Source organism: Montipora foliosa, chromosome 11 (assembly GCF_036669935.1).
Source record: "Montipora foliosa isolate CH-2021 chromosome 11, ASM3666993v2, whole genome shotgun sequence".
In the NCBI taxonomy this organism is placed as follows: domain Eukaryota; kingdom Metazoa; phylum Cnidaria; class Anthozoa; order Scleractinia; family Acroporidae; genus Montipora; species Montipora foliosa.
In genome coordinates, this window is record NC_090879.1 from 4,991,952 (window position 1) to 5,001,951 (window position 10,000).

At 39.9% G+C, this 10,000-nt stretch overlaps 1 protein-coding gene across 4 annotated transcripts in view; it reads right to left on the reverse strand.

The window, feature by feature from the left end:
• Positions 1–5,347, reverse strand: part of LOC137975774 (uncharacterized) — a 13,787-nt gene extending 8,440 nt beyond the window's left edge. The window contains exons 1-2 of one of the 4 annotated variants that reach the window (XM_068822954.1): positions 4,573–4,955; positions 3,544–3,637 (exon numbers count right to left, since the gene is read on the reverse strand). In XM_068822954.1, the coding sequence (XP_068679055.1) occupies positions 3,544–3,564 (21 nt within the window). In that variant the 5' untranslated portion in view covers positions 3,565–3,637; positions 4,573–4,955. The other 3 variants (XM_068822952.1, XM_068822953.1, XM_068822955.1) reach the window with 3 other exon arrangements.
• Positions 5,348–10,000: the final 4,653 nt, after the last annotated feature.

Consider the following 10,000-nt stretch of genomic DNA (forward strand, 5'->3'; position numbering starts at 1 on the left):
TACTAGGGCCACTATTGTATGTTCTAAATACAGGTACTGCACCAATCTTACAATCTACAATTATACCACTTATATGCGGATGACACACATATTTATCTATCTTTCTCTTCTCGGTCATATATATATCTTCATATATCATATCATATTATATCCTATATCTTTATTTACCCTCAGATTTTTAGAGTACCTTGGTGTAGCTAAGTTCTCCGAGCATTTACCCTCCCAACCATGATACATCATAGAAGACCTCCGGCTTATCGTCCTTATCCGAGAAGACTAGAGAGTCTAACCATTTGCAGATGTAATTACAAAGGCAGCACTTTCTCCTCAGTTAAAGAGTTAAAGACCCTGAGTGTTGGTCCGGCCGGAGTTGATCTCACGACCTCCCGCATGGCAGCCCGGTGCTCAACCAACTGAGCCACCGGTGCGCGGTCACAACAAGACTTTCTCTTGGTTAAGTCTTTGTTAAGGAGTATGATGCCTAACTATAACTATATATGATTAACTATATATGATTAACTATATATGATTAACAAGTTACAGACTGTACAGAATGCTGCTCTAAGAGTTGATACTTTCACTTTAAAAAAAAACTGATCATATTACCGCGCACAGGTGGTTCAGTTGGTTGAGCGTCGGGCTGTCACGCGGGAGGTCGCGGTTTCAAACCCCGGCCGGATCAACACAAAGGATCTTAAAATAACTGAGGAGAAAGTGCTGCCTTTGTAATTTCATCTGCAAATGGTTAACCGTAGGTCCCGTCTCACAAATAACTTCTATGTTCATAAGTTCCCCTGTGGAACGTTAAAGAACCCAAGCACTATTCGAGAAGAGTAGGGGATTAAGTCCCCGGTGTTGTGGCTGTCTTGTTCTCTCCAGCAGAAGTCGCCGGCTTGGCGGTGATGTCTTTAAAAAGGCTTGTGGTGTATGAGAGTGAGCTCGGATCAATTTGCAGAAATTGTAAACGCTATTGAACCAGAAATCTATAAACAGAACGATAGTGAAAAACGGGACTACAAGTGTCCCAAATACATGGCCTTACTTCATACTCGCTGATCAAGGTTTCTGGCTGTTGATCCTTGTCCGCCATTTTTGTTGCAAATAATGCTAGTATAGGAGCCCAGACTTGGAAATAAAATAGCGATTCGCTATTGGCTAGCAGCGCAAACGTGACTCGATTCAGGACACAACTTTGTTGGCAAAACACGGCAAAACACTGCAACATTGATGCGTCGAGCAGAATTGTTGGTCGCAATGTTTGATCAAAAGCAAACTCCATCCAAAACTTGATCAAACAAAAGATGTTGGACGAACCGATTATCCAACATGGGTGGCCAAACGGTCGAACAATGTTGGATCGAGCAAAGTTGGAGCGTTGAATCCAACTTTGTTCGATAGTTTTTCCAGGGTAGTAAGGTTGCAAGATGCCTGGACGGCCTATGACAGAAGAGAACAGAAACGAAAGAAGAGAGAAAGAGAACGAGAACGACAAAACGGTACACCAGTATATACGTAATAGCTTAAACGTGGTGGAAGAAGTTACTCCACAAATTCTTTTCTTGGACACTAAATCGTTTGTTATTTCTACGGATGAGTTGTTTCAAGTGGATGCATATTTCTAAAAAGTGGTTTAGTTGTTTTTTCCTTTGTTCAGGAATGAAACTCGAATTTTTATTCTCAACTGGAATTACATAACAATCATCTGTACTGTTTTTGGATAGAAATAATTGATCAGCTTGCTGGTTTGTTTGGCTTTAAAATGCGAGCGAACAACAGTTTTTTTCAACATTGCCGTTTGCCTAATTGTTTTTCGATGTGCCTTGACTGACAGTGACAAGAAAAGTTTGCGCTAATCTTAGAAACATGTATTCTCAATGGGTTCTCGTAAAAGTAAGGAGAAATATCAGCAGCTCGTGTTTTCAGAAGTTTGTTTAGAGCAAGTCATGATAGGTAATTTGTTGGAGATTCTGTTTGAAGCTTGTCCTTTCTAGCCGATTCTGGTTCTAAGCCAAGCTGGCGTGTTTCAATGAAATACATCAAAATGTAAATGATCTCGTTTTAAGAGATAAAGTGGAATAAAGTACATCAAGAAAACTCCTTGTTTGACCTTAAACCCGCAAAGACGATCTGTCACATCACGAGCTATAGTACGTCTGTGATTTCTAATTTTAGCTTGATTCCTATTCGCTGGCTTTTGACAGTCGACTCTGAATTTCCGTTCGCTTCCTGACGATTTGCTTGTTTTCTTTTAACACTCTTGCGATTCAAGAAAAATTAATTGCCTAACTCGTGAATTCGACAGTAAATTTCGGTGGAGTTCGTGATTCATGCGATCAGTCAGTTTTTCGGGTTAAATTAACCGTGGAATTGACTAGTTAGGCAGCGAAGAAACTGACATAATTAAGCAACATCCCGGAAAACCAAAACGCGGACAATTCCAAAGCCTTTTTGCTGGCGAGCCTTAGCGAGGCAACATACTATTCTTGACATTAGCCAAAAAAATTTGAATGTAAGATCGGAAGCATGCGCAGTCGATTGTGGTGCGTCATGTCTATTATCCGGGGTATTTTGATGCCCGAAATAACGTCACGTACACGTCGTGGAAGGGAATCTTACAGTCACAGCCTTCGAGTCGAGTACTTTTCTAGTGGGTCCTCATTGATCATCATTCAACCGTATATGTTCAGTCTTTGACCACCGAGTCAAATTGCTCTTCAACGTCTTCAACCGTTGAGCGAAGAGAAAATCAGTTCCCGAGCTAGACCACGAGCAGTCGTCCTTATTTCCTCATAGCCACGCACGACGAGTGAAATTTAATCCAAATTAGTAGTGAAAACGGGGCGTGTCACGCAATCGCGCGCTCAACTGTGTCATTGAAAAATAAGCGACTGCTCCCAGTCTATTCTCAAGCACGACAATGAATTTAAATTGACATTTGCTCAGCTACGCTCAGCATTTCTCAAAAGGATACTCTTTTGCTGAAAAGGGGCCAGAAATTTGAGAACAGAAGTTTAAATTCATAGAATGAAGTGACGTGCCATTGTTTTGAAATTATCCATTTGCTTATAAAATAGTAACGCCTGCGACACATGCTAAAGATATGCACACCTTTCTTCGCTTTTTAAATACTTTCACGCACATTTCCGGTATCCTCTTTCTTCAAACATTTGCAGCTGTTTAAAAAAAAAAAAAAACCCTTCACTGCTCCCAGTTTCCACGCCAGCACTCACTTTCTCACTGAAACTCCTAGTATTTTCACTAATCCTAGAGCCAGTAAGAATAAACAACCCGGGAGCTCCGCTTTTAGGCTTGGCTAAATCTATATATTGAACTATCAACTCAATAGCTGCTCGAAGCGCTAATCACAACGCATGCATTGTATTTTTAGGTTAATATGTAGACGACCTGTGGAAGTTTAATAATAACCTCTTTAAAAAAAGAATAGATACACGGAGGAATAATTAACTTGCTTATATCTGCAGATTTGTACAAATATTTCACGGACAGCCTTCTTGATAGATAAAAAATGTTTTTTATACAAACCTTTTCCGTCTCTTCTGTCATCTTGTCCAACTACGTAGTTTCCCAATCTCTTCTTACTTCACAACTTCCTTATTGCATGATCGTGACACGTTACCTGTCAATCATTAAAAACGTGGTGGCATCGAAAGAGCGAGATGAATTAGTAAAAATGTCAATTTTGAGGCCACTGACGTTTAAGTGCGTGATTTTAGAGCGGTTTGAAAGTTTGAAAAATGTAAAAGAATTCTGAATTCCGTTTTCACTCCATAAATTTTTTAAGCATTAAAACTGGCCTTCTTACTAATTTCATCATGCTCTTTCCATTTCTGGCATATGTTTTGTACCACAACCATTTTTTTATGATTGACAAGGTCACCTGACGCGGTCATGCAAAGTCCTATCAGTCCCCCTTCATCACGACGGTTAATAACCCATTTTCGATATTCAGTCCCAAACAAAAGGCATCATCTCGAGGCTCTGAGGAATAAACTCATACAAATCCTTATATTTATTCCCCAAAGCCTCGAGATGATGCCTTTTGTGCCTCCCTCCTTGCTTCAATTAATTTCTCCTCGTACAGTGTTTCAACTGCACCTTTGTATCCAAGAGTGGAGTAAACTACAAAAATATAAAATTTTACGAGAAATGCCAAAGTTCATAAATTCATCATTCCAATGATCCTTTCATAATGTTATAATTTCTTTATTTGGAAACTTTTATTCCATTGCATGTAGGAAAAAAGCCTTACTCAAAACATAATGGTCAACACAATCCCTTGAGTTATGAACCTTGGCTTTGGCAAGCCAGACATTTTTGGCAGACAACCTGGCCAAATATGGCTTACCAGTTGAGATGTACTTAGACTCTTTAACATTGCCAATATGTGATGCCTGACAATAATTGATGTACTGTGTCTCGGTCAATCCTATACTGGTAAAACTACAACAATAATTAACAGTGAAATGACGAAATGTTTCCAAACGAGGCATGATATTTCTGCACAAGTCATTAATAAAATATATGAAATACGGAAATGACGAAAATAATTACCTCAGGTTGACAGTGTACTTTCCCACAATAACACTGCTTGAATACCATCTCAGTGAATGGCCAGCAGCACAATTTAGGCTGATACGTACGGAATGCCCATGCCGTTGGAACGAGAATGACTGCATATCGAAAACAAAACCACAGAGAGGGCACTTTCCGTTGTATTTAGACAAGGTGCCAAAGAGATTTCTCATAGCATCAGTGGATGAGATAAAATAATTCTCATCAGGCGTACTCGGGGTATGTGTATCGAAGCAGCCCGTCGTATTCTCTCCGTGACACAAGACGTATGGTAAAACCTCATACCCAAACACGTCGGTTTGTGTAGTTGCGTCGCAAGAACGATGAGAGAAAGTCAGCGGGATCGAGAAAAATGTAAACAAAGAGGAATGACTTTCACTTACCATTCCTATTTGTTCAGACCGTTCGAATGAGTCCAAGAGTCTCTCCATCATTGTAATTGTTCCCAACGGTGTCCGAGGAGTTATTCGTAGGACTTCCTTCACGCGCTGAATCCTTTTCTTCACGCTTTCCAATCGTTCTTCCATGCAAGGTTCGACTGAAAGCTCAAGTGTGAATCGGACCCGTGGCGCTCGCTCCCATATTTTGGCTTTTTTGGCTGGGTAATCGGCCATGGCGCAATAAACAAAAGTTGCAGAACTAAATAACGATCGCTTCGCTCTTGCAACAATCGCGCAATTCAAGGTGGAAGACGAGCGATGTCGCAACACATCGATCATTTCCCACCATGTTGCGACATCGCTCGTCTTCTTTTCCACCACGAATGTTTTAATTCGCAAAGCCAATTTTCAGGGTATGCTCTAATGTCAAGAACCTCAAGACAAAGATATTGTAGGCTCAAAAAGTCGAAAAAACCGGACGAGTGGACCGCGGGGCAAAGCGACACCCAGCTTGCAATTGGTGGAACCATTGCGGGCGCGAAATTCAAATTTCGAACACAAAATTTGTTTATTCACTGAAAAAAGGCTACGGTTTCTTGGTTTTTTCGTTTTTATCCACAAAAATACACACATTAACTTGAAGCTAAACTGATAGAAAAGCGGAATATCAATGTTCTCGTAAAAGCATTACTTTTGCCTTCTCCTCACATTCGCCCGCAATCTTGGATGAGCCTAATCTCGCACCCAGATCTCACTCTGTCACTGGAAATCACATTTCCAGTGACAGAGTGAGATCTGGGTACGAGATTAGGATGAGCCCTGGAAGTAGTGCTTGCGTTACAGAAGGGAGGAGGAGCTACCCCTTTTATAGGCAGGGTCCTTGTTTAAAATCTGTCCCAACATGAGGCTCATCAGCCCATGTTCTCCCCCCCATCTCGTAGAAGCCGATGACAAGTGTATAAATACTAGTAGTAATCAAAGATTAGGAGTGCGTTCTCCGCCTGTGATAATTGTTGTCTGTTGCTGAAATCATTACTGTGAACGGCTGAAGTTTTACAGACATATAACATACTGACAAAGTCCACTTTTGATATGACCTTTGATGACATGTTGCGTGACGGCTCCAGTGTCGGGAAACTCGCAAATTCATGTTATCAAAACGTCTCATTTTCACTTTTACTGGTAATGTTTAAGCATAAAGGCTAAATTTTAAAAAAGAATACTTGTGTTACATCTACTACTCTGTGTATTTTGAGCTGGAAGCACAAATATCATCTAACATCTGTAACTATTTGTGGCCACTGCAACTATATATTAATGTCAACAAATGTAATAAAACTATAGCCAACTAGACCCTTCGTGAGGGTACACTGGGTTACCTGTGGTTTGTGCACCGTTCCAGACAATTTTTTCAAGTTGGGGGGTCATTAAGACCATTTAAGGGGTAACCCAGAAGTCATACCAGCGGAGGCCCTTTGGCTCACAGGTTCTCACACGTTCGTACGACGAAAAAAATCTGTCCTTGCGTAATATGTAGCTCTAACAGTGCACGATATTGTTTTGGTATTGTCTATCATTGTAGTGCCATGGTAGAAGCTTTGGGTAAATAGCCTGAGAAGACATGTGGTTACTAGCAAAGTACTGAACCCAGAAAGATTGAAGAAAATAAATGGGAAGTGAGAAACATTGGCTTCTGGGCTGACATGTTGATAAACTTCTTTTCACCACAAGTTTAAGCGTGCCCTCTGAGCATCTGACAGCTTTGTAATACTAAAGTTTACTAAAGTTAATCCCTCTCCTGCGGGATTAGTGTCTGGATGGGTGACCAAAAACATATACGCCTTCGTAAAACAGAAGCATTGGACCGAAAATTCTATTAACGCTAACAAATGCGAACTTAGCAAGGTACAGATTTTGTTAGCTTGCTTTATGCAAAAACAAATATTGATACACAGTTTTTAGAAAGAGCAGAAGGAAGTTTCCAGGACGGTCGCTCGAGAATCATGAACATATTTACCACATGAAAACAACATTAATTTTGAACCATGAATATAGAATATAAACAGTTACGATCAGCGACAAACATTTTGGGAGATTTTTGCTACGTTCAATTTTATTGTACGTTTTGCCTGCACAAATAAATCGCAAAATCGAAAGTGACATCGCCGGAATTCAGCGGGCGCCGTGATTACTAGAAAGTTACCGCGGCATGTTTACTTGCCAAACAGTGAAGCATCTGTGTCAAATGATGGCAAGATACCGGGTTTTCGTAAGTTTCTTTTTCTGTCAAGTATTATAAAGTTTGACAATAAATCAGCGAATTCAAAACAAAGATCACAATCGCCCACCATTGTTTCTGCAAAGTCAAAAATTTACTCTCCAAGACGAGGTTATTTATCACCAGGTAATTCCATCATTTTGGAAATAGCAGCTACTTTATTATTCACCGGCGTCACAATTTTTTGCTGATTTTGGGGCTCATTTTGTTGAAACTCAAGCACGCTTCCAACAGACCTGTTTATTTTCATGAAACCTTTCCTGCTTACAGAGTTATACTAAAAATATCCTCCCGTATCACGTTTGAACCTTAAGCTCGAAAATTCAATACACGACATGATATTATAATTCACAAAGGCAGAAAATATCACAGAATCCTTTTCCAGCGAAACATTTTATCGAAACAAACAACATAAGATGCACTAAAACGCCATTCGCGTTGCAATGACTTTCCATTGCTGGTTAACGAGATAACAAACTCACGAGACAGAATGTATATTTATATTTAATTAAGTTAGCACAACACAAAAACGCTAACCTTATTTTGACACGAAAATGCTTTACTATTGCCATAAAAACTATCCAGTTAAGCTCGCATATTATAAAACATGATGAATTCATAAAGGCCACCTTTTCCAGCGTTCAATTTTTTGAAACAAACAACATATTTGCTCTTAGAGGCGAAAACCTCTTCTTATTTCATTGCGTGCCAAATTACCATGTACTTCAGGTTCAAACCCTTTCCTGAAGAACATTTTCCTTGAATAACAAGAAAATGCTTTACTATTGCCATAAAAACTATCCAGCACACATATCATAAAACATGATGAATTCATAAAGGCCACCTTTTCCAGCGAACAATTTTTTGAAGCAAACAACATATTTGCTATTAGAGGAAAAGCCCCTTCCTAATATGCGCAATATTACAACAAACTAAAATTTCAGGATCAAACCGTTTCCATGAAGAACCTTTTCCTTGAATAATGAAGCACAAAATAGACGCCGACAAGCTTTCTTTCAAATAATTCTTGGCTGTCACATTTCCAATTTTTTTTTTACCTGAAGACTGTGCAGAGTTGATCACAGATCCACTTAAGGTGTTCGATTCGTTCTCTGTCTTTGTTGAACCCATAAGTTACCACAGAATTTTCCATTTGGTTTCAGTGTTCTACATAACAGCACACTTGGTAAATATTATTTTAGAAATGCAACTCACTTCGATTTCTGCTCGACGGGCGACAGATTGTTGTCGAAGTCCATTACTCGTCGCTTTTGAGATTCCAGGTGTTGGTTTTCACCGCCTGCCTAGTTTATCCAACTGACTTATCATTATTGAGCTCCATAAGGGTATATTTTGTTTAAGGATCCACTGAAACGCCATTCGCGTTACATGACTTTCGACGCCATTGCTGGCTAAGTTAAAGATTCTACTGTGTTCACCAGAGAAATCTACGCAGTTCCACTACCCTCTCGATCCTAAGAAAATACGCGCAGAAGGCTCTATGCACAAAGACACCACTTACCAGGGGAGTGACAGGCAAGACTTTTACCGACACGGAAGAAAAAAAAATAACACCGAACAAATGCCAGACAATTTTAGACTGGGATTGCTATACGGCAACCCAGTAATGAAATATGGCTGTTCCCACGCGTACGGTTAACATCCCAGAGCCAAGGCGATTCAAAGTCGTGTTCGTGAACAGAATAAATAATGTTGTCCCAGCTATGTAACAAAAGCACGTCATCTCATATCCTGACCAAACAGGCCACGCTCGGTCCAGAATAAAAACTGAGAAAGGTGCAGATATTGTCATTAGAAGATAGAACTCATGTATAGCAATCTTCTATTTTAGAGTCATTTAAAAAAGACTGAGGGCATGTCTCTAAAGTCTAAAAATCTATAGCTAAAAGGTTCAAGAACCTCTAAAATCAGTACGCGGTGTGGAATACTAGAATGGAAGACGGGTTCTACAATCTCTAAAATCTCTAAAGTTCTAGAATATCAAACGATCCCTTTGGCGCTTCTAAAATCTCGAAACGTTCTACAGTTCTAGAATATCCATGGTCCATGTTGTGAGTCTACGATTTCTAAAGCTCTAGAATATGTAAAGTCTTTTGGGGGTTCTAAAATCTCTAAAGTTCTAGAATATCAAACGACCCTTTTTGGGCTTCTAAAATCTCTAAAAGCTCTAAAGTTCTAAAATAAAATCATCACTTCAAATTGGCGCGTTTTTCGCCACACTACAAATAAGTGATTACTCCAAACCAAGACAACGATTGTTTTAGACTGCACACTTCAAATAAGTGATTACTCCAATCAATACAATGCGTATACCAATCCCTTAACTAGTTGTAATGCGGTGTCTGACACTTGCAGACTAATCCTAACCGAGTAGCTAACCATTTTAAAATGGGTGCATAGACTCCTCCTTTGTCACAAGCAAGCAGTCGTGGTTAGGCTCGCTGCGTACGTACTGTCCAGTGGATCGGATATTCTACAAATCTGTCCCTGCATAACTAGCACGGGCGGTCTAACGAAATATGTGATGGAAGACTGTGAAAATTAAGGCTACAGATTAAGCTGTGTAAAAATTTACATTGACTATTGCGGGGGTGGGGTAGAGATGTGGGGTAGGAGTGAGGGGTGAGGGGTTAGGGGTAGGGGTAGGGGTAGGGGTAGGGGTGAAGGGTAAAATAGCTGAAACAACCCAACCCTTTACAAAAATGCTAACGCTTTAGATAATGTTTAG